Genomic DNA, 25,375 nt, shown 5'->3' with positions numbered 1-25,375 from the left:
ATGAAAGTGCGGCCATCTAAATGTGCAGGAGATGTGGATTTTTTTATTTAAAAATAAATAAATCCTGCAATACGTCTGAATGGTGGGCACATGCTAATGAAGTGCCACCATTACTAAGGATGGCCAACTTTGACTAAAGCTATTTCAGGTGATTTCCCCCCCCCCCCCCCTCTAAAATGACATAATGTCATTTTCTTAAAATATCCTATTAAAATCTCCTGGATTGCTTTCAATAGTCACCGGGAGATGGATGCCGATTCCGGGAGACTCCAGGCCATGACAACCCAACCATTACTGTGGGTCAAAGGCCACGCTGGTGAATAGACAAACCGGGAAGATAACTATTCAGAACAATTCCAAATAAACTGGCATATTCCTGGATGCTCTACTCAGAGAAAGGGGAGGAGATAATGGGATTGGGGACTGATGCATCGAACAGCAAGGATGGCAAAAAAAGAATGGGCTAAAGTTGGTCAAAAAAAGCACCTGTAGTTGGTTGTTGACCAGTCTCCCCTCCTAGGAGACACTTAATCTGGGTGTCTCCAGGTGATGCTATCACGAGAGGAATTGGTCTTCTTTATATGCACGCCATAGCAGAGGCAGAAGTGTGCTCCAGGCATGACTATATACAGTAAGAGAGAAAGGGGCTTCGAAGGGAGGGGGAAATGTCAGCTTAGAGTCATGTCATGCTTGGAATACACACTGCGCTGGCTCTTCCTTCCAAGCTTAACCCTTCTGTGCTCGCATAGCACAGAAAGGCATGTGCGAGTCCCAGCTCCGAATTGACAGCTTCCACAGCTTCATCAAGTAGGTGCTAACGATGATATTTATATTGAAGGACCCAGAGAATTTTTGAGACCAACGATAGCAACCTTATTTCTGATCCTCAAGGAGTCTGTCTCTAGGCCTTTTGTATATCAATGTAAGGACTAAATCTTGTGAGCAGCCTAATAAAGCAGAAAAAAATGGACATGAGCTCAAATAGATGTCCCCCATCTCTCGTCGTTTTGGATCCTGCCTGAGCTCTACTGAGCAGGGTTTTCACTTCAGCAAGGTGGCTTTTCTGCATCTAGCACAGCTTCTGGTCTGATATGCTCCCAAAATGGGCCTCTTTTTTTTCCCTAGCAAGGTAGGTAAGACAAAGGAGAGGAACATTTTCAGCAAGATCTCTTGGCGTTGCCACTCGGTGGGTGGTTGATGATGTGTTAAAGCTGAACTGTGAAATTTCACTTTCCATTTCTGAATGAATCAATTGAAGCTAAGAAAGTGGTGGTGGTAGTAGTTTATTGGGTTATTTTACCTTCGTGCCTTGTGTTTATGGCATGCGTTTGCAAAGTTTCATTAATTGCTGTATAATCTGGTAAATGCAAATTTAATTTAGTTGCTAGCACTGAGACAACACAATCTTCTGGGGTGTTTGTGTTTCGGGGCCAAATTTTTAGTGGGCTTCCCTGATTCTCCAGCAGTATTGCAGGCACATCCATTTGCACTTGCAAAATGAGTGATTGCACATGTATGCAAATCAGATCTCACTGAGTGAGTCTTCAATTATGTATGTAACCCTGCATGTGGTCGTGATCACCGTCATATACACGCACTTTTCATAAGCCCCTTTATCAACTGACTTTACATTGCACTTGTGAATGTAGCCAAGCTCCACATATACCAATGATTGTTTCCATAGTAGCAAATGTACCTCAGAGAAAGGGAAAGAGGAAAAGGTTAAGTTGTATAATGTGTGATGGTGCAGTGTTGGAAAAATATTTCCTGCAGGTTTTGATTCCTATCAAGTCTCTAGGATTTTTAACCATATATAGAGCATGCAACAAAAAGGCAGCCAGCTCATTATTAATCCCTCTTCTCATGCAAAATAGAAGAACCATGCACAACAGAGAAGATTGAGATTTGCATCAAGGCACTAGGCTCGGACTCCAGTGTTCTGGGTTCAGTTTCTGACTCTGCCACAGAATTCCTGTGTGAACTTGGGCAAGTCACTGCATCTCGATGTGCCTCAGTTCCTAATCCTTAAAGTAGGGGTAATATTGTTTCCCTACCTCCTAGGATAAATTCACGAATGTATATGAAACTCCCAGATACTAGGGTGCCATAGAAACACCTAGAAATAAATCCAAACAGAGCAAAGCAAATCAAGTCACAAACAAAATCAATGACGAACAGAAATGTATCCACTTTTGTTTTATGTGAGTTGTATGGGGATACCTGCCTATTTCACTTGTAGTTTTCTTTGATCAGTCACATGGCAATCAACACTTCATAGCATCACATGTGATCACAATTATTCTTGTTTTACTGCTGTTTGAGCTATTTGACTGTTTGGGCTTTTTTTTAATCTGGGGTTAAGTGCAAAATTCTGCTTGTTTTTTAAATCAATGATCAGTAGTAATAGAAAGCAATAAAAAGATGTGACATTCAGAAGCTTTGAAATGTGGCCACAAGCTCCATTTCATTATTAACCGTCTAAAGAGTTCTCAGCTCCTGGGATCTCTGTGGACCATGACTGTCCAGTTAAGCAAAATCATTCTGATTCTGAAAGCTAGCTGATCTGTTCGGGAGCCAGTAGCACAATTCCCAGCAGTTCAGGACTAGACATCTTGGAACTGAAATAGTGGCTTGGGGTGGGCAGGTGAAGGGGCTGTTAAATGGATATAGCATTCACACTCAGAGTAATGAACTAAGAAGAACGAGATCTCCTGTCTTTTTCAAATCCGATGAGAAATGTTGGAAAAGTTGCTCATCACAATTCTTCTGTAGCTTTTGACTGCCAGAATTTATATAAAAAAATCTAGACTCCATTTTCCCCTGCCTTCCTGGCTTTTAACATTTTGAGAGTTTAATTAATCCTAAACATTCTGATAAAATAATCCTAAATAAGAGAACTGGCAACTTGCCCCTGCACTGCGGGACCCCAAAAAATGTACATTTCTAACCAGTCCTCATTTAGTACCCCTTTCTCCACATGGGTGATGTTGACACTTGGATTCTGGGAAGGAATGGTAGAAGCGACCCTACGGCTATTATATAATGTGTTCACAAAATCAACAACTTGAAGCCACTGATGCAACAGAAATGTGCAATTATTGTCCTGCTAAACTGGCACATAGACTTGCCTACTGTACCATAGAACTTAATGGGCCAGATTCTGCTCTCATTTATATAGATGTAAATCAGGAGTAACACCATTAAAGCCCACCTGGACCAAAGAGAATGAGAAGCTTAGCATCTAGTAATGACTTAGGCTCTTATTCACTTGTTCTGTGCTCAGTAGAGAGATGAGGCAGAAAGGGTGTATTTTTCATCAGTTTAAATATAAAAATAGTCACATCCTGTTTGTTTTGTGAACTATTCTTTATTAACCTCTGAAAACAGCCCACAGGTCCCATGACAGGGTGGGGAATGTCTCCAGCTTCGGTTACAGACTGATATGAAAATCTAGCAAGTGACTAAATCAGCAAGACCTCTGACTAATGCAGTGTGCATATCCAAGAGAACCAAGAGAGGAGAAGAAATTCAGACTGATACGAGCCTCACAGCGCAGAATGTAGCATTCCTTGTCTGTGTAGACTGTGTCTGCTTGTTAAGGCGATAAATAGATTAACCTGTTTGTGGCTGGGTGGCAATGGGCTGCTTCAATTGTGTGACCCTGGTTATAAAAAGGTAAGGAGGAAATAAAGGAAAGGGGCATAAGAGAGAAACAAGAGCAGTATGAGCTTAGATTACTGCAGAGATGGGAGCTGCAGAAATAGCAGGGTTCAGGCTATAACAGCCCTCCAAACAATATGGCTAATCTCCTCCAGTCACAAGACTTCTACTACCTCCTCTGTGCTGATGGCCTGAGTTTTCCCTCCATACTCCTGACCTTTTGCCCTCCATCCAGTCTCTCTCTCTCTCTCCCCAGTATCTCATCTTGCCGCTGGATGACATGCAGCTCCTCATCTTCCTTCTTGGCCCCTTCTTCCCTGCTCTCCTGCTGTTGACAATTCCACAATCCTTCCTGCAGAGCGGGGCAGCAATCTTGGGGTTATCTCTGACTCCTTCCACTTCCTCCCCCCCCCCCCCCGATTGTTGCTGTCAGTAAATCTTGCCAGTTTTAACTCTACAACATCCCCCAGATCTGGTCATTCCTCCTGCTAAGACTCTGGTCACCTCTTACCCTGATTACTACAGCCACCTCTTCTTGGGCTTCCTTGGCACTCACTCCAGCCCAGAAAGCCACTGTGGTTCTAAGTAAGTACTTATATGGCCCCCATTACCATAGTGTCTGCACCTCATTATTTTTAAATGTATTTATCCTCACAACACCCCTGTGAGGTAGGCCAGTGCTATTATCCCCATTTAACAGTTGGGGAACTATGGCACAGAGAGACTAAGTGACTTGCCCAAGGTTACACCAGAAATCTGTGGTAGGGAGGGGAATTGAACCCTGGTGTCCCGAGTCCCAAGTTAGATTCCTAACCACATCATCCTTCCTCCCAAAACTCTTCACTCTGACTAAATCTAGCTGTTTTTCACATCCCTGCACCTGCTTTCCCCCTCTCACTCCCTATGAAATTCATGCTTCTCCTCACTTTCAGGAACTTACACAACCAGGTCTCCATCCCCCTCTCCATTCTTGTCTCCTCTGACTTTTCTCCTTGATGACTTCACTCTGTCAAACTGATGCCCCTTTCGTGTTTTCCCTCCACTCTCACCTTTGTGCCTTCTTCAGTGCTGCCTCCTGTGCCCGAAACTCCCTTTTCAATGTTATGTTCACAGCACACAAACAGAGAAGTTAGATACAAACATAAAAATCGCTTATTCTGGAGGGTTGCAACATAACACTACTTTATTTCTTCAAATCCAGAACCCTGACCACAAGTACCAAAGAGAGAGAGAGGCAAAGCAGGCTGCTTCTGAAGGCAGCAATGCACAAATCACCTCACCTTGCTCTAGTCTGGCTCTTTGCAGACTGATTCAGATCACATGCTTCTCTACAGGGCTCCCTAGCTTGCAAGTAGGACCAGGAAACCCCTTGCACTTGATAGCTCGTAATATTTAACACCGTTTTCAATACACCACATCCATCCCAGGTCTCCATATTTACATATTCTCCTCCTCAAAACCCATCCTGAAGACTCGCTTTGTGAAACTCTTTGCTACTCATTCACACTGCTTTTAGTGTCCTGCTTTCCTCTTTCCTGCATTTGTACATTCTTCACTTAGTTTATGAGCTCTTTGGGTTGAGGATTTCATCTGTAAAGGGGTTTCCCCACTGACACTGCCATACAAATAATAATTATTAACACCAAGCCTAACCTGAGAATCAGTGATCATATTTGTCTTGGAAAGGAAGCCATCCCAGAGTGAGGCTATGTTTAGGCAGAAGCAGGTCACTTTTCTTTGTTACAGCTCCATCATTTAACATTGTATTTTTAAGGACAAATTATCTGCTGGCATAAATGGGTACAACTCCACTGCCATTGACACCAGCAGAGAATCTGGCCCAATGTGTATGTATTCTTGAAATGATCCAAAATATACAATTTGTCTTTAAATCAAATGCAACTGAGGGTGTTGTAGAAAAAATAATAGTGAGGTTTTTTTTCATGTGAGTGCAGTAAGCCATTGGACCTGATCAAATATTTTGGAAACCATTTCTCTCTGTTCTTTATGGCTCATGTTTCCCTCATGCTCGTCTCCCATATTAGTTTTAAGAGTGGTTACAATCATAGCTCAAGGTAGTAGAACTATCAATGCCTGACGTAGGAAGAGAGAAAGATACTATTGTGGAAAGGTGTGTCCATTTTGCTGCCTCTTGTGGGAGATCTTTAATCTACTGGATTGTAGTTAGAAAGCCTTGTTTATATTTCCAGGGTGATAATGAAGATTCCTCTTGTAATGATCAGCAGGGTTGTATGTTAATATCTTGCACAGTGTTTACGGTGTTCTAGCCAAGGGGAGCGTTGGGAGGGATTTATGGCCACAGAGTCCCAATTCTTCTGCTTTTAGTTGTCATGAGATTAAGATCTAAATTGTATTAAGAAGAAAAGAGTGGTATTTTTGAAGCCAGAGGTTGGGAGAATGATACATATATTGATGCATTTGACCTTTATTGAAGACTGATTCTGCAGGCTTCCAAGAGCATTTAGCAGATCTCCATTCAAGATCCCGACAGAATACTCTTTGTTGGCAGCTCTGGATTAAGTGGATCAGTCACTTACATTTTCCCCCCTTTATTACTTATTGTGAAAAGAGTTGGCTTGACAGCCTTGAAGATGAAAGTTCTCTGTTTATCTATACGACATTCACAACCCCGGTGGGAGAAATGAATTTTTCCCTTATCCCCACGCTGAGATCCAACCCTGTGCTGGAGGGATCCGATGCAGAATACAATGGTAGCATCATCTCCATACTCTTGCAACCTATTAATTCTCTCTTGAGATTTCCCACAAAACTGCTAATTCTAATGCTGGTTCCTCTGATGCATTCACCTGTCCAATAAAAAGTGAGGTGTGGGCCAACAACTCATTTCACAAAGGCCTCAGAACAACCATTGGGGAAGACCAATACCTTGGTTAAATTCAGATCAGTGGTCTAAATATGAAAGAATCCCTGGTGATTCAGAGCCTAACAAACTGGGCCAAATCCAGTTCCTTTATCACATGTATATGAACATTTTTTAAAATAAAAACAAAACACTTGAAAAAGTAAAACATGGCAAGCTGGGCCTCACAGCTGAAATGCAGGAGCAATAAGAACAACCCACTGGCCTCTGCTTGGTATAAAAGATGATGGGAACAGACACTGGTTTTTTAATCTTAGAAAAGATGGTAATGAAGACCCACATGCATTGTATGGGCAAAGCATTCCTGTGATGGTGTTACACATCACTCTGTCATCCTAATTTATTTTCTCCGTCCAACAGTATAATCGTTCTTTGTGTTTCCTATGGGATGCGAAGACTAAATATGAGTTTGTCAATGGATTCATTGTTGGTTTCTCCGAGTATTACAGTGCAAATGCACAAATAAGAAGGACAGGAGGAGAGCATCTCACTGAATAAGGATATTGTATCTTGTGTTAGTCAAGAGAGAGACCTTGGAAAGGAAAGCCTATATCAAAAGTGCTTATCAAGCTGTTTGCATACTTGAATTCTTAGGAAAATAGCAATTTTTATATCTTTCCCCGTGGAATCCTAAACACAGTAGAAGTAGAGAGCGTGTTTTGGAAATAATCCCCACCAACATCAAGTTTGGACACCTGTTTATTTTTAGGTTACCATCCAATCCTTCTTATAGCTGAAGATGGGTACATGATGCCCATTTGAAAATGTTGCCAATAAACCAATAAAAACTGATGCCAACTATTATTTTCATGCCAGATGCTCTATAACTTCTTAGTAGAAACTAGGCGGTGCCTGAAAGTTATCATGTTTGCAATGTTTTTTCTATGGAAATGTTGGAGAACTCTTTTGGCTTTGTCTAATGCACAGAAGTTTTACCAATTAAACTAAAATTGTTTCTTGAACTGGTTTAGCTAAACTGGTACAAGTCCCCATGGGGAAACCCTTAATTTCATTGACACTTGGCTTATCTGAATTAAGCTACAAGAGAGTCAGCTGGTGTGTGTCCACATAGGGGTTTGCACTGGTTTAATTAAATTCAGTTTAAGAACTGCTTTTAGTTAAGTGGTGTGCAGATAAATCCTTTGTCTTTGCCTGAGGCTGGTGGAGAGTTAGATTTGAGGTAGTATTGATACAGTTTTGATCTTCCTAGGTATTTTCTTCCTCTCATTTAAAAAACTCGGTTAAAAATACTTAAAAAGTGTGTTTTTTACTTATTGTTTCAACAGGGCCCAGCTCGTATGACTCCTGATCTTGCTTCCTCTCCTGTGGCAGGATATGTCCCTGTGGGTCAGAAACCGGAGGCTGTGGTGCATGCTATGAAGGTAGGTCTGCATTCAACCCATATGTCGCATTGCTCCTGCATACAACAACTGTAGAAACATCATCTGGCATTTTCTCTAATGATGGAATCATAGTAATCAGAGATGGAAGAGAACTATTCAGCCAGATTATTACTGACCAGCAGTCATGCCACGTCAAGCAGTTACCTTGTCAACCAGCTAAGCAAGTTCAAGTGTGGCCAGCTTATGGTTGGGAGACCTGCAAGGAAAAGTCACAATACTACAAGCTGGTTACCTTTTGAGTTTCTCCGTTCTGACTGAACCACTGCCCCAAGGTGGCTTTAGGAGCATTGGGTGCCACTTCAGAATGAGATACATACCAAAGGTCTTATACACTTTTGGTCATTGAAAATCCTGTGGCAGTTCTCATAAGAGTAGGGAGCATTTTATGTAATTCTGTAACAAACCGTGGCTTCATACACACGTAGACACCTGATTTGTCTCTGGGGGTCGAAACTAGGACCCTACCACTTGAGGTAAAGGAGAACTTTTGACTTGGTAGCAAGTGGTAAAGTCACAAGGGCCAGCCTCTACAAGGAGAAATTCACTTGACATGTACTAGGCTGGTGTAGTACATGTTTCCCCTTGTCCTGAGTATCTAAGATCCATAGAAATTGCAGTCTGGTGGTGTCATTGTATAATGAACCATGGCTACATACACACAGATCACATAGCTGTCTGTGGGGATCAGGACCAGGGCCTCCAGCACTAAAAAACTAAAAGGCCTTTAACATTTGAGCAGGCTGTGTAGTTGCTGGTACCACCAACAGAGGGAGACATGACCACTCACACTACAATCCCATTCTGCCTATATGTATTTCTCCTGTAGTTTCTGGATAAGGTGACATTCTTTGTTTCCTGACCTAAATGGCTCTGTGCTGTTGACAGATCATAGAACCATAGAAGATTAGGGTTGGAAGAGACCTCAGGAGGTCATCTAATCCAACCCCCTGCTCAAAGCAAGACCAACCCCAACTAAATCGTCCCAGCCAGGGCTTTGTCAAGCCAGGCCTTAAAAACCTCTAAGGATGGAAGTTCCATCACCTCCCTAGGTAACCCATTCCAGTGCTTCACCACCCTCCTAGTGAAATAGTTTTTCCTAATATCCAACCTAGACCTCCCTCACTGCAACTTGAGACCATTGCTCCTTGTTCTGTCATCTGCCACCACTGAGAACAGCCTAGCTCCATCCTCTTGAGAACCCCACCTTCAGGTAGTTGAAGGCTGCTATCAAATCCCCCCCTCACTCTTCTCTTCTGCAGACTAAATAAGCCCAGTTCCCTCAGCCTCTCCTTATAAGTCATGTGCCCCAGCCCACTAATCATTTTTGTTGCCCTCCGCTGGACTCTCTCCAATTTGACCACATCCTTTCTGTAGTGGGGGCTCCAAAACTGGATGCAGTACTCCAGATGTGGCCTCACCAGTGCCGAATAGAGGGGAATAATCACACTGTTAACTCATATCCAGCTTCTCGTCTACTGTAATCCCCAGGTCCTTTTCTGCAGAATTGCCACTTAGCCAGTCGGTCCCCAGCCTGTAGCAGCGCATGGGATTCGTCCGTCCTAAGTGCAGGACTCCGCACTTGTCCTTGTTGAACCTCATCAGATTTCTTTTGGCCCAAACCTCCAATTTGTCTAGGTCACTCTGGACCCTATCCCTACCCTCCAGCATATCTACCTCTCCCCCGAGTTTAGTGTAATCCGTGAATTTGCTGAGGGTGCAATCCATCCCATCATCCAGATCATTAATGAAGATGTTGAACAAAACTAGCCCCAGACCAACCCCTGGGGCACTCTGCTTGATACCGGCTGCCAGCTAGACATCAAGCTATTGATTACTACCTGTTGAGCCCGACGATCTAGCCAGCTTTCTATCCACCTTATAGTCCATTCATCCAATCCATACTTCTTTAACTTGCTGGCAAGAATACTGTGGGAGACCATATTAAAAGCTTTGCTAAAGTCAAGGTATATCACATCCACTGCTTTCCTCATATCCACAGAGCCAGTTATCTCATCATAGAAGGAAATCAGGTTGGTCAGGCATGACTTGCAGATGGTGAATCTATGTTGACTGTTCCTGATCACCTTCCTCTCCTCCAAGTGCTTCAAAATGGATTCCTTGGGGACAGTTGCCAGGCTCCACCCTAAACTATACCTGCATTTCATCTGTGGATGAAATTATTCCTGGTGTGTGTGTGTGTGTGTGTGTGTGTGTGTGTGTGTGTGTGTGTGTGTGTGTGTGTGTGTGTGTGTGAGAGAGAGAGAGAGAGAGAGAGAGAGAGATACAAACACCATGGGTCAGATTTCTAGATAGTGTGCACTGATTTATAGCAGCTGAGGATTTAGTCCGGTGGTTGTGTGCAGGTTTATTTGTAAGCTTCTTTGGGGTCAGATCCACAGCTGGTGTAAATCAGTGTAGCTCCATTCATTGAGGTGAAAGGCATGTGCCATATTATATGTTACAGAACCATGTGATAAATGAATTTAACATGCACCTTTGACCTCCTTACCTGCCCACTGTTCATCAATCCAGCTCTGCTAGGGGGAATGTAATTTAAATTTAAATGGAAGTAATAGAAAATATAGTAACTATTCTCCCTTTGAGACTCATGTATCTGAAAGATCGCTGACTGATAGAATCAGATATGGAAGTTTTAATTAATCTACCCCAAAGTTGCCCTGGACATTTACCTTGTGGATACAGCCAGAGTTTGCTTTATAGCAAGATATTTCTGGTGGTCTGCACTGGGATTTGATTGTACAGGTTGTGTTGCTTTCACAGCTGAGAGTCGGAGGCGTACTGATTCCAAACAAGCTTGTTCAAAGTGCGAGTCCAGCTGGATCTATAATTAATCAATTCCTTACTTTTTAATAGAAAAATAGACATTTTATTTGTCAGGGCTGGTATGTCTTTCACATGCTCCATTAAAAAGGTGAATCTAGGTAAAGTTAATGTTTGTGCACAAATTCCACTGGTCCCAGATATATTGGTTAAACTAGTGGTTGGTACATTTTAAAAAGTAGGTTAAGGGCCCTAAGAGAATGACCTAGTTTTATAACTGAAACATTTAGCATACAGCAGGATTTCTGTGCTTGAACAAACCAATGAATAATCTAGGCTAGTATCCTGTTTCTAGCAGTGGTCAGTGCTGGATGCTTCAAGAGTGAAATCCATCCTTGTAATGAATCTAATCCTGTAGTTCATTTGCATGCTTACACTTATGCACACACAAATATACCTGCTGTAGGGGTGTATGTGTTGTATGTGTATTCCTTTAGCATAAAAAAGAGGCAACATGGTGAGTGGTTTAAAAATTGTATTTCCAGGAGTCTGAGGTGACCACGTTATGCGTGAGTAACAAAGCCATGAATGAGTTATGTAGGTCATCCCAAACACATGTCAGTAAAATGACTATTTAGTGTCCTACCATGCTGTGCTTTTATTCATGCAACAGATTTGACAGAAAAAGCTATTTTAAAAATGTTTTAGAAGGTTTTTAATATATTGGTGCTATTTTTGTATGTCTCCACCTGTAAAGGCAAGTGGCTTTAATACCATGAACCCTACTGTCTGGACATCAGAAAAAAGGAAAAACTCTTTTTAGCAACCTCTAAGCATGCTCTAAAATCAGGTTTTTATACATAAAAATAATGCGATTTTAACAAGACATTGTCAACTGGACAGGAGGCAGTGAGTCAAGAAAATGAGTTACAAGTAACTTCAGATATTCCACTTCTCCCTGAGCCCCCTGCCAATTTTTGTGCTTTTACAATCACATTTTCCTATTTGATCTTTCTCTCCCTTGTTGCTGTGTAAAAGACCCACCGGCACAGTAGGAGAAAATGAATGGCTAAGGCCCCCAGTCCTGCAAACGTTTACATGTGGGAGTAACTGCATAAGTATCACGGCCCAACTGACTGTTACAAGAGAGAGAATTAAACCGATTACATTCACAAAAAAAAAAAAAAAAAATTAATGGAGATGTCCTATCTCCTAGAACTGGAAGGGACAAGGGTCATCGAGTCCAGCCCCCTGCCTTTGCTAGCAGGACCAAGTATTGATTTTGCCCCAGATCCCTAAGTGGCCCCCTTAAGGATTGGGCTCACAACCCTGGGTTTAGCAGGCCAATGCTCAAACCACTGAGCTATCCCTCCCCCCCTGTGGGAGGAGACAGTCCCTGCCTTAAGGAGTTTACATTGGAAGGCCTGGTCCACTCCTGCCCAAAGGTTTTTTTTGTACCAATTTAACTTTTTTAGTTAGGGGTGTGATTTGTTTACAGGTATAGTTACAGCAGTACAACCCTTAATATGGATGCAGGTATAACGGAGGCTTATACCAGTATAGTTTATTCATGTACGTTCACGGGACTAAGCTATATTGATATGAGCATCTTTACCTGGTAGAACTGCATTCACGCTGCTTTAACTATACCGGTTTCAAACCAACATAGGTAAAGTGGGCGTAGACAAGTGCTAAAGCTCTGCTCCTGTCCCTGATAGTCCATGGCTTGAGTGCTGCACCCATTGAAGGGAATGCATCTCTTTGTGGGAGCAGCAGTTTATAGGATTGGGGATGTGGCAGGCCACGTCATTTTAAATACTAGCTAGTGTTCTTGCAGAAGATGTAATTGATCTTTGAGCAGTATAATACTTTGGCAATCTGTTTGTTTGTAGGTCCTTGAAGTCCATGAAAATTTGGACAGGCAAATGCAAGATAACTATGAAGAAGACCTGAGTGAAAAGGAGAAAGCAATTGTTCGTGAAATGTGCAATGTAATAACTCTTTATTTGTAGTATTTTATATAGTGTTATTTTGGTCCTAATGTTTTGTAGCATCTGTTCTGTGTGTGAGCCTTGTTTGAAACCCACAGAGAAATTCAGTCATAAGAAAAAGTTAATTGAAGCTCTGATAAATTCTGAATGGGCAGGAGCCAAATGTCAAATACCTGAACATTTAATTTGATGCATTTGCACAGAAGAAACCTAGGGCTGAGCTGTCTTAAAGGATACATACACCACCTGCCCCACTCATTTCCTGGGAGAGAGTGGCTTATCCTATTAGGGCTGATTGACAGTTATGCAACTGTCTTTACCTGGCTAGGAGGTTTCAGTTTTCAGCCCTGTGTACTGATCTTGATTTGTAAGCAGAGGTCCCCTGGATGTCCCTGAGAATTATATGGTCAATTAAAAGCATAGGTTGGTCCTTTTGCCTTAATTTATATGTTTTAGGGTATTTAAAGTCATAGAAATTGAGTGACCGTAATCTGATGTCAGAATTGGAATCCTCTTGTTTGAATCCAGTAGGGGTGATTGCATGTGATTTTTGGCACCCGCTAACATGTTTGGCCTAGCAACCACATTGTATACGGAGGTTGCCACATATTGTAAACTGAGCATTTATGCCAGAACTTTGCTCTGGCTGAGGTGTGGCTGCTTGCTACTGCTGCTCTACTACCTTTTATTCCAGGCAGAATGATCTAATAAGAAAAATGACTTGGGTACACACTGCGGATGAAAAGTGAGCTTTGTATTGCTGTTAAAACATTGCTCAAGCTGAGAGTCACGTGTTTTGGAGGATTTTCTGCTTGACAGTGCAGTGTTTCCCAGAGCAGGGACCCCTGTGGAGTATTCTCTTTGAAATCCATATTGCAAGTCAGAATATCAGTGGGGCCTTTTCCGTGCACGAGAATTGAAGAGGAAGCAAAACTCTGCAACATTTTTGAATATGTTGGTGACGGTGTGTTTCAAAACCACTGGAATGGCACAATGGTGCAGAAATGTGATACGACTTTATTTATGGAAAATATGAATGTATTATTTTGGTGACTGAATTTTTACAAAGGTGATGTTGGGCAGGAAGACCAGAAACTGTTCAGTGTGGATTTTCTTTCTTTCCCCACCCAAAGCATGAACATATTTAAAGAGCTAGCCCCAAATTTGCCCCTACATAACCCCACCCTGTCAAAAAACAGGTTTTTTAAAAAAACTTTTTAATTCCTGAATATACAAATGCTATAGTTAATCCCCTGCAGAACATGAAGTGCTTCACTTTAATGCTCCAGGACTGTAGGTAAATCCCTGCATTGAATAACAGTGAGCTCTTGGTTTGGGGGGTTTGTTTGGGTTTTATTAATGCCACTTTGTTCTAGCAGAAGGGCAGATGGAATGGCAACTCCAGGACGGCACCTCAGCAAACTGTGGGTTGGATGCTGGGTATTTGTAGAGATAAACTGGAAGTGGCTTTTAGATCTACAGCAACATCCTTCTCAGAAATGTTGCTAATTCTTGTCACTTCCTCTCTTGCTTTCCTTGTGAGAGCCCCACTTTCCCCATTGGTCCTCTGCTCTGTGTTAGCCATTCATAAAATCTGCTTTTAAAGGAAATAGTATCTGAACTGGATGGGATCTTTTTGGGATGATATCTATTGAAAGGAAATGTCACTTTTGTAAGAATGCCAGTGTTTGGTCTAGCATTGAACTTCGCTTCTGAACCTAATGTATTAGGTTTATATCACCACCTATGGCATAACTAGTTCTAATTTCAAGAGAGAGAAGATGAACACTTCAAATCCTTTAAATTGTAATTTGGTGCACAAGTGCCATCTAATGGTCATGTGTAGAACTGCAACTCTGGTTTGGAAACTGCCTATTTTGACTTCCAGACAAATAATGTAGCTCAACTGCAATCTTTCCCCCCCCCTTTTCTCACAGGTTGTCTGGCGAAAATTGGGTGATGCAGCAAGTTCCAAACCATCCATCAGGCAACACCTTTCAGGAAACCAGTTCAAGGGGCCATTGTAGGAACATCACACTGAAAACTAGAAGCAACTCTATAAAGAATCAGAGAGGAAGAGAGCTCTGTTTCTAGCAGCCAGTTTGGATTTTTTTTTGTAACTGTCTATAGTGTAAATATGGCAGCTAAAGGCTTAGCCTCCAGGCTATGATCTGGAACCAATGTTAAATGGGTTAACCATCCTATAATCGCAGACTTGTGTCACTTGTATTGTAGTGCAAACCTGCTTTGTTGTATGGTCTCTATGTAGAATTACCTAACAAGAGAATTTCTAGGAGGAAAAATGGAACCCTAACCTGGAGAAGTTATTTTGTATTGCTTCTGCCCACCTGCTCATTAATTGATTCATAACAAGGCTGGTGGCTCTATGCAGCATGTTTTTGGATTCTCCCAAGGAAACAAAAATCTGAATCAGGTGGCTTATTGGCTGTCCCTTTACTGAGCTGCTAAAATTTTTTGAAGGTCCTTATTTTTGGAGGATGATATGCAACTGTTTTCAAGAGCTGTCATATAAAATACTTTGTGGGATGATAAAACACTGAAAGCACCTTGTATGTTGTACCGTATTGACCATGACACAGGTCCATAGCAGGTATGCAGAATGGCCTGAGCCTCCATTTCAGCTGCTAGTGATGTGATTTTAATGGAACAAATGATACTGCAGTCATAATGTGAATAATTTTAAGTCATTTAGCCACAATCCAGTATGAATATGGTAACACTTTTCCTGTAAAGCTCTTACTGTTAAATACTTCGGTAAGAACAGCTTTCCCACCAATGTGGCTTACCGTTTCGCCAAGAGAGGTTTCTCTCTTGGATCCTAGTATTTCAGTCTCGACATTCACTCACATAATAAGGATTTGTTTTTTAATGTCCTTGTTGAAATACTGAACTAAATTGGTTACTTCATGATGTAATCAAAGCAACAGCCATTCAAAGCTGCGTAAATGCTATATCAACAGAAGCTGTCAAATGAGGCTGCTGCTGCCATTTAAGCTTTATTTTTGTTAAACCAAAATGGAGTGTTTTTTCCTTCCAACTGCTGTACATAAAAATAATGGGACTTATATTTTGGTATTGTGGAGTAGCTGCTTGTGGAGCTGTAGTAAGAGGTTGACCCCTTTCGGTTCCATCTGGCTCTGTATTTCATGAGATGTTCTTTCCCTTTCCCCCCCAATAGTCTACAGGAAACTGGACTCAGTTAGCAAACCTGCCATTGTAAAATAATCTTAACAATAGGTGCATGTAGATTCAATGCCACCTCTTCAAAAATGGTATTGTTTTGGTGCTTAGTTCAAAGCTTTAATGACTTCAGATGTTGCCACTTTAGAAAAATCAGTCACAGTTACCTAAATGCAGTTTTCAGAGTAGCAGCTGTGTTAGTCTGTATCCGCAAAAAGAAGAACAGGAGTACTTGTGGCACCTTAGAGACTAACAAATTTATTAGAGCATAAGCTTTCGTGGACTACAGCCCACTTCTTCGGATGCATATAGAGCATCCGAAGAAGTGGGCTGTAGTCCACGAAAGCTTATGCTCTAATAAATTTTGTTAGTCTCTAAGGTGCCACAAGTACTGCTGTTCTTCTTTTTGCGGATACAGACTAACACGGCTGCTACTCTGAAACCTGTCATTATGCAAGGCACTGCATTTAGCCGTATGGAGTGGAAATCCATCAACCTCATGAAAGGCTATATGCATCCGAAGAAGTGGGCTGTAGTCCACGAAAGCTTATGCTCTAATAAATTTGTTAGTCTCTAAGGTGCCACAAGTACTCCTGTTCTTCTAAATGCAGTTGAATCAGTTGGAGGTGGTTACGATTAGATACATTTGTTTTGTATTAGCTGAGTTCTTGACTCCGATTAGCATGAAACACCTACAAATAACTATGATGTCAGTCCTGCAGGTTCTAACACAAGTGAATAGTCCCACTGTCTAATGAGCCTACTTGCCTGAGTAAGGAATTTGCAGGATTGAGCAATAAAGAAACAGAAAAGGAATATAAACAAAATAAAAATTAAGCAGTAAATCACTAAGTAAGTAGAATAAGAATGGGCCCTGGTAACTGAGATCAGTGAGTTATTAGAAACTCCCTCAACAGCAGTTCACTTCCCCCTAAAGCGGAGCTCAGCTGTGTCAGCCACGATTGAGCTGACTAACTGTAACTCTATACTAGGTTTATGCAGTCTGTGTAGCCTGGCAGAAACTAGCCTAGAAAATGGCACACTGTCTATCTTTTAAGAGTTGACCTCTAGAGCACTCTGAATTTTCTCTTCCTAGCTTTTCATTTTGACCATTTTCAGCCTATTACTGTCTATACTATTCATCAGTTTTTCTTTCTTGCTCATCTATTTTCTTCATATAAAGGGGAGGGAAAAAGCATGATTTTTTTCCTTCCAGAATAAGGCAGCAAAGAAAGGTTTAACTTCCCCTCTGAGCTACAAAATGTATATATGGCTGCTTAATCCATTGATTTGAAAGGCCATTGTAATTATGGCAGTGTCCAAACTCTGGATTGAGTGTTAGGGGGCAGAATTGATTTACTTCAGCAAATTTGAACTAGAGCAGCAGAAGTGTTGCCAGTAAAGCCTGTAGAGCGTTAATAGTATTGATAATGTGCTTGCTGGCCTCTGAGTAGATTAGCCTAACAAATAAGCATTGAATGATCCCTCCCTCTCAACAAGGCTGAGAGCTAAACTAGCCAGTTTACTTCTCTCACTGGCTCTGACCTACTCATCCAAATTTATTCTTAATCAGATATAGCTATCACAAGCCATTTTGTGGCTTGAAGCATTGTCCATATTCTGGTTTCATCTGCAGATCTCAAACTCTTAAATAAAGGGGAAACAGCACTAAACCTGAGGTGTGTTGTATGAGCCAGAGAGCTGGCTTAGAAGACAACCAGTCTTTTAGTTAAACCACTGAAGGATCCTTTATACGAGTAGGGTAAAACTATATTTTGTATGATTCTACTTGGCAGCATAAGCCCCAAATGCAAGATGTGCATTGTTGATTTTATAGAAGTACATGAAAGTTAGTGCTGCATGTATTTTTTTTAAAGTTTGCTACTCTTTGTATTTAGCTCCATTTGAGCTAAAAAAAAAAAAAAGTGTCTTCCTGGGGGAAAAAGACACTCAATGACATTACAGAATGACTTGGGTGCTAAACTTTCAGTTGTCTAAAAAGATGTTTTATATGCACATTTAAATTCACTCTTTACTATGCTCTAGGTCTACTGTGAAAACTACCTGGAAAACTTTGTATAGTAAGTTTGAGGGAAACCCTTCCCAAAATGGTGGCCATTAAGTCGATATACATGGGGCTACTGTCCCCAGTCTATTTAGAGGCTGCAAATTCTGCAGCCCTGAGACAAACAAAGCTTCCATTGCCTTCAAGTGGTGTTTTGCTTGCCTTAGGAAAGCAGAATCAGCCCCTTAAGTTTTCTTTGAGTGAAACAAGCATTTTGAAATGCTGTGGTGTAACCAACTTCAGGTGGCTCGTTGCACCTTTAATAAGACTGCTGAGCCCACCCTTGAGAATGGCACATTTTTATCCAAATATTATTAGACATAAATCAGTGTTAAAGTGACCTTTTATCTTTTTAGAAACTGGGTGGGGAAAAAGTACTACTGATCTTTTTCAAAGCGCATGACTGTAAAATGATAAAATTGTATATTTTTCATAATGTGGGGAAAGTATTTGAACTGCTTTGGGAAATCAGTTTGAAGTTTGATTTCTGTTAAACCTGTGATCTTTACAGCCCTCCTGTATATGATTTACAAAAGAAACTGGAATAAATTAGCACCCACTGTTGTGTACATAGCAAAATCTTTAGACATTAGCACGCATTTATACCTTTTATTGAACCACTTTGACTTTTTGGGGGGGGGGAGAAAAAATAGTAATCAGATTTTTTTGATATGTGTAAAACATTCATTTGAAATATTTTAGTAAAAATGAAGTATGAGATTGTGATAGTGTATACTTTCAGTTGAATAAAATAAAGTACATTCTTTGTAAGTGAGCTGTGATGCTTAATAATTTTGATAGAACACTGAAATATTTTTACAGTGAGTTAGTACGAGAAATAAAACACCTACATCGAATAAGATTTCCTCTTGCAGCAGTATGAACATGGACAGTAATTTTAGGGACACAGACTATGTAGGGCTAGTAGGGAAAAAGATTTTGAAATAACTTGGAAAAGCCATTAAATTCAGATCCAATTTTATTTGGGTACAAGTGAATGAAGCAGTCCTATTTATAACCAAGGTGTAAATCACAGTATGTTGTTACATTCAGACTTTCACACTTAGAAAATATATATATTTATGTACAGGAATTTGCAAATAGGTGTAAACATACTTAATTTTTCAAGATAGCAGTACATTCCAAAACAAAAATATTAGCAAGGCAAACATCTCAAAATGATTTCTGTCAGCTGGGGGTTGTAAATATATACATATTAAATAAAGTAGCTCTGATGCTTAACATTAAGAGGAGAGTTACTTAATGAAAATGAACTTTTTTTACACTCTAGATGGAATTTCAGGATATCTGACTATTTTGATACTCAAAAGTAGGCACTGATTTCTAGAAGAAAATTTACTTCTTACCGATATAAATGAGCCAATATGGCTGGTTAAAGTCACTAGTACAAAGTAATCCAGTGTTGGAATAACTCAAGACAATTTAGTCAGACAACTTAGTTTTAAATCAAATGTATAAATTTAGATTTTTAATTAGCTCTGCCGTGTCTATATTAAAAGCCTATATATCTTGCCATTAACAATACTGCAAGTAGGTCAACTAAGATTCCATTTCACTGTTCCATGTCTTTATATACTATACCAGAATCTAGATTATACAAATTACTTTCCTATTTATCTTTACAATATGGTCACTGCTCAATTATTCTGCCTTTTAAACTATTCCTCAAAATTAAAAGATATTTGTACACAATTCTCATGCTATCTCATCCATGTAGCACGTCCAAGTCCTGCAACAGGTGGCATAACAGGTGGTGGTATTGGAGGTGGTACTGGTGGTTGTCCACCAGGGGGAACTGTGGGAGGGGGATAATTGGCTGGTGGCATTCCCAGCCCTGGAGGTGGATGAGTTGGAGGCAGTCGTGGAGGTGGGAAGTTAGGATTGTACGTAGGTGGAGGAGGGTACCCAGGAGTAGGTGGTGGGATATTAGGGGGTGGAAATGATGTAGGCGGAGGTGGAGGAACAGGTGGAGGAGGGTTAGGAGGATACACGTGAGGATGATACGGTAAGTGAGTTGGTGGTCCATAAGCTGGTGGCAAAGCTCCATAGGTTGGTCCTTCGGTTTTCATCATTGACTGAAGACTCTGATAACCTTCCCCTGACATGTAAGAATTTGTAGTGGACATCCCGGTTATGTAACTGGAAGGTGGAGGTGGTGGAGGACGATGAGGCATAGGTGGTGGCTGATGTACGGGTGCAGGATGAGCTGGAGGAGGAATCTGGACCTTTGGTATCTCTACAGAGTCTACTGTAGTACTTTGCTCTGCTTCTCCCATTGAAACTGCAGTTGTCAAAGGAAGCTTACGGTCTGCAACAGACAAAAAAAGCTTCATTTACTTTTCTGTAGCACAGCAATAAGGACTACCTACATGGCTATGTTTTTCTTAAAATGTTAACATGTGGCACATAGTAGCCTGCTCTCTTCCTGTTTGTTCTGCAGCTAAAATAGTTGGAAATCACATGCAATAAGACCTTGTAAGGTCAAAACATAGAAGAAACAGCAGATACCCCACAGTGAAAATTAATGTGGTTATTCTTAGAGACGAATACATTTATTTGAGCATATGCTTTCGTGGGCTACAGCCCACTTCATTGGCTGCATAGAATGGAACATATAGTAAGGAGATATATATACACAGAGAGAACATGAAAAGGTGGGAGTTGTCCTACCAACTCTAATAGGCTAATTAATTAAGAGAAAAAACTTCTGTAGTGATAATCAAGATAGCCCATTACAGACAGTTTGACAAGAGGTGTGAGAATATTCTGTGCATCTGATGAAGTGAGCTGTAGCCCACGAAAGTTTATGCTCAAATAAATGTTAGACTCTAAGGCGCCACAAGTACTCCTGTTCTTTTTGCGGATACAGACTAATACGGCTGCTACTCTGAAACCTTTATTATTATTAAAATTTATTCCTTCCACGCTGCTGAGATCCTTCAATATTGTTCTATGACCAGTACAGATAAACAGTTGTGACTAAATCCATCCAGTCCAGCAGATGCTTAGGAACAAAGCCACCAAATGCCTGTGCTGACATTACCTTCAAAATCTTTTAACTACTCTAAAAACAAATGTGATACAATGAAAATAATTCTTTTGATAAGTTGGAATTTGAATTTCTGCACCAGTTTTGATTCGTGTGTTAGAACTTACTGAGCTGATTGAGGCTACTAAGATTATGGGAAAGTTTACAAAAAGGTCACAGTATATGCTACTGTTTTGGCCACTTCCATGTAAGCAAACATTAACCTTAGGTCTGCTAAGAAAAGAAAAGATGCGGCACAAAGCTTATTCCTGTCTATGCGGATTTTATTTTGAAAATGTTGGCCATCTACAGCCACCTAAAATAAAATGTGTTACTTTGCAATTTAACATTTCTTATTACCAGGTCTGTTTTTCTAAATTATCTTCTGGTACCTTGTAAGAATATGCGCACAATGCCAGCTTGCAGAAACAGCAGGCTCAAGGTAAGCCCTGGTCTGTTGGGTTCTAGATCACTGAACGCTAACTACATTTGCGAATATCTGGTCAACCAGCCTGCTGACAGTAACAGCACTTCATATCTGGCTTTCCGCCTTACAATAAGCCCCACATGTCCCAAAAGCTAGATGCAAAGAAAAACCAGCTAAAGAGCAGAGGCAGTGGAAAAAAAACCTAACCAGAATATTAGTTTCAACTGCAACCATTCCACATGCAAGGGCTACAGAGATTTGAGACCGTGAAACAGACAAGCATTAGGAAAGGGTTACAAAATTTGGGTCATTTCGTCTGAGCATTCCTCTCACAAACACTTTTGTCTAATTTCTATTATTCCCTTTCCCTACCCCCAAAAACAAAACAAAAAATCTTAAGCTGGCACAAGATCACGCCCATGAAACTTCAAGTTGATAGGACAAAAATCAGGGGAAGTTAAAAATCAGATCAAAGCTGGTTTGAACTAAGGGCAGACCAATGTCTCTCCATGATAGGACCCAATGGTAGTATCTTCAGAATCTACAGTAGTGAGTTTTAAAATGCTTGACTGATGGAAATAAACTTGTTACACAAAGCTAAGGCACATGTCCTGTTTGTACACAGAATAGTTCACTTTTATAACAAGGTACAGAACATCTTTTCACTGAAAAAGCTGTATAGGCAGGTTTGCAGAGCCGCCATTTCACCACTGCCCAACAGTTGAACTAAAATGACAATGCAAAAGAAAGTTGAGCTGGACAAGCCTGCACATGCTACCCTTTGGCTGTAGAATAATTGATCACCATTCTCTCTGTAACAGCCCTAACCTATTTTAAGACTATCAGGTTCCTCTTCTCCCTCACCCTTTTCTTTTCTCAAGACTAAAACTACTCACAGTATTTTCACCTGTCCTCATAAGGTCATGTTTTTAAAACCCATTATTATTTTGGAGGGTCTCTCCAGTCTGTCCACATCTTTCCTAAAGTGTGGCGCCCAAAACTGGATACAATACTCCAGCTGAGGCTTCATCGGTGCCAAATAGAACAGGACAATAACCTCCATGTCTTACTTATGAAATCCCTGGTAATATACCCACAATACTCCTTTGCATTTGTGTATAGACATCTCAGATGTTGAGCAGATTCCCACTGTATTGTCCCCCTCTTCTTGTTCCTATGTCCCTATTATAATTTACCATTCTTCTCTCTCCTGCCCACAACTTCTAGCCCTTTGTCAAGGTCACTGTTTTGACAACTACAACCAAGAGTAGGATTGTTACCCAGGAGCTAGTGTTGCAGATTAATAAATCTGCCTTTGAAGAGCTGCATTGTCAGTTCTTGAATTTGACACTTGAAGAGATTTCCTACATCAGTTTACAAGTGATATGAAAAAAAAAAACTGCATGGCCAGCATATTATTTTTCAATTAGTTACATAAGAACGGCCGTACTGGGTCAGACCAAAGGTCCATCTAGCCCAGTATCCTGTCTGCCGACAGTGGCCAATGCCAGGTGCCCCAGAGGGAGTGAACCTAACAGGTAATGATCAAGTGATCTCTCTCCTGCCATCCATTTCCACCCTCTGACAAACAGAGTCTAGTGACACCATTCCTTACCTATCGTGGCTAATAGCCATTAATGGACTTAAAGTTAAAACTTTATTTCCAAAAAGTTCTTTCAGACATCTGACTCTTCCTCACGGAGGGCTAAGTCCATGACAGATTTGAAGTTTAAAATTTGCGAGTAACTGAAAATAGGATGAATGAAAGTTCCTATTCCATCACAATTGTTGTAGGAAATGCCGAATTTTTAAGGAGTTCATAGTTGGAGTGGTAATACGTACAATAATTAAATATTGTATGGTCTTCATAAAAGGGTGACAGGTGCCATGCTAGCATCAGGCAGTAGCTTCAAATTGCCTCAAACAATCCCACATGTAATAGCTCTTCAGAATATACACCTGAACATAGTTTCTAATTCTTATACAGTGCCAACCAGTAAGGGGATGTTCTTTTCCTTGGCTCATTTCCTAAAAGAAGGCTTGATCTGCCAAGGAACCCTGTAATGCTCCAAAATGCCATATGTTTGTGAAAAAAATTGTAGTACTGTGCTTCCAGTGCCTTGATACATTAGCTGTCCTTCCACTGACCCTGAGATATGACATAAATATTTTATAGTGTGTGCTATATAATGCAACCAAAAATGACAGCTCCTAACGGGGGACAACAAGAGACAGAAGAACACAGTGGTAGGGTGTGTGCTTAGTACTATAAAGAGGAACAGCATCAGCTTTTTCCCCCTTTCCTGTATAAAATTTCAATTAAGTGTGAGGACTCTTGTAAATAATTTATATAAATCTGATATGTGCATCATAGCTGCACATACCCACCTTCAAAAGAAGTGCCCATTGTTTTATGACAGTGGAGAAGCAGGATCTATTCACTATACTGAATTGAAGAGAAACCAGCCTCTATTTTCTATTCAAATAGGTTACCAAGGGAGGTTGTGGAATCCCTGTCATTGGAGGTTTTTAATAACAGGTTAGACCAGGGGTAAGCAACCTATGGCACGCGTGACGAAGGCGGCGCGCAAGCTGATTTTCAGTGGCACTCACACTGCCCAGGTCCTGGCCACCGGTCTGGGGGGCTCTGCATTTTAAATTTAAATGAAGCTTCTTAAACATTTTAAAAACCTTATTTACTTTACATATAACAATAGTTTAGTTATATATTATAGACTTATAGAAAGAGACCTTCTAAAACGTTGAAATGTATTACTGGTATGTGAAACCTTAAATTAGAGTGAATAAATGAAGACTTGGCACACCATTTCTGAAAGGTTGCCGACCCCTGGGTTAGACGAATACCTGTCAAGGATGTTGTAGGTATCCCTTCAATTACAGGAGAACCTCTCAAGGTTTCTTCCAGCCCTACATTTTTATGATTCTATACGTTTTCAGCTACTTCATACGTTTCTCCACAGATTATCAAATCTGGCACAGAATACTTTGTAAAAACGTGAAGATTCAAGGTTACAAACATAGTGCCCATTAAAGTTAACGATGAAATCGCAAGTCATAACCTTGCTTTTTCAATTAATATTTTCAAATTCCTTTTGGCCTGAAATTTTCTGTAACGTGTCTTAAATCAGCTTTGATATCATTACCTAAAACCAATACAGTACATAACCTCAAATATGGCAGAGCGAAACAGACCGTTTGGGAGGTCCAGAGAAGTCTTTTATTTATTTTTATTTTTATTTAAGTCTTCTGGCCACTATCTCACTTATGTACTCGTTCTAATTACACTATCAAATATTTCATCACCTTTCATACTACAATTAATTTTATTCAAACCAACATGACACTTTTAGCCCACTGTAGCAAAAGAACAAGGTCAAGCACTTAACTCCAAAAGATCCAATAAGAACAGCATGCTGGGAATTAACTCTTAATAAAACCTTACCTGGAGGTGGGTGCACAGGAGGTATTGGTGGATGAGATGTCTCAATTTTAGGAATTTTAGATGGTGGTGGTTCTGAAAAAACAAATTTAGAAGCCCCCCCATCAACAAAAATGTAAGTTTAGTTATGGCTCCATCAGCATATTAAGACCGGAAATCCAGAATGGGTTTTGGGAAAAGGATTCTTTTATTATGTTTCTACTGTGCTATGTAAAGTGGGGCTCCGACTTGTTTGGAGACTGTAGGCATTACCACAGTATGAAATTTAAATAATCTAACTGAAATCCAGCATCACACGTTAGTTTATTATTAGGGTCTATCCACAACTTTTAACCATGAGACATGGTTACTTTACTACAGAGCTGGAAAAAGAAAGATCTGGCCAAACTTGTTACATAGGCACAGTTGGGGTATACAGCAAAATAACTTTTACAAA

The 25,375-nt window shown here is 40.6% G+C and overlaps 2 protein-coding genes across 6 annotated transcripts in view; one reads left to right on the top strand and one right to left on the bottom strand.

Annotated features, from left to right (window-relative positions):
• The window catches only part of CCDC85C (coiled-coil domain containing 85C), a 141,585-nt gene extending 125,443 nt beyond the window's left edge, over positions 1-16,142 (top strand). For 2 of the 3 annotated variants that reach the window (XM_042858698.2, XM_042858696.2), the window contains 3 exons: positions 7,849-7,944; positions 12,639-12,737; positions 14,675-16,109. In XM_042858698.2, coding sequence (XP_042714632.1) covers positions 7,849-7,944; positions 12,639-12,737; positions 14,675-14,764 — 285 coding nt within the window. In that variant the 3' untranslated portion in view covers positions 14,765-16,109. Of the gene's footprint in view, positions 1-7,848; positions 7,945-12,638; positions 12,738-14,674 lie in introns of all 3 variants that reach the window. The other variant, XM_042858697.2, reaches the window with a different exon arrangement.
• Positions 16,143-18,964: 2,822 nt separating this feature from the next.
• CCNK (cyclin K) overlaps positions 18,965-25,375 on the bottom strand; it is a 34,181-nt gene continuing 27,770 nt past the window's right edge. For all 3 annotated transcript variants that reach the window (XM_008165939.4, XM_008165938.4, XM_008165942.4), the window contains exons 10-11: positions 24,943-25,014; positions 18,965-20,332 (exon numbers count right to left, since the gene is read on the bottom strand). In XM_008165939.4, coding sequence (XP_008164161.1) covers positions 19,725-20,332; positions 24,943-25,014 — 680 coding nt within the window. In that variant the 3' untranslated portion in view covers positions 18,965-19,724. The remainder of the gene's footprint in view (positions 20,333-24,942; positions 25,015-25,375) is intronic.

Source organism: Chrysemys picta, chromosome 4, assembly GCF_011386835.1.
Source record: "Chrysemys picta bellii isolate R12L10 chromosome 4, ASM1138683v2, whole genome shotgun sequence".
In the NCBI taxonomy this organism is placed as follows: Eukaryota; Metazoa; Chordata; order Testudines; family Emydidae; genus Chrysemys; species Chrysemys picta.
The sequence above is the reverse complement of the archived record's forward strand: the minus strand, read 5'-3'. Positions and strand labels throughout refer to the sequence as shown.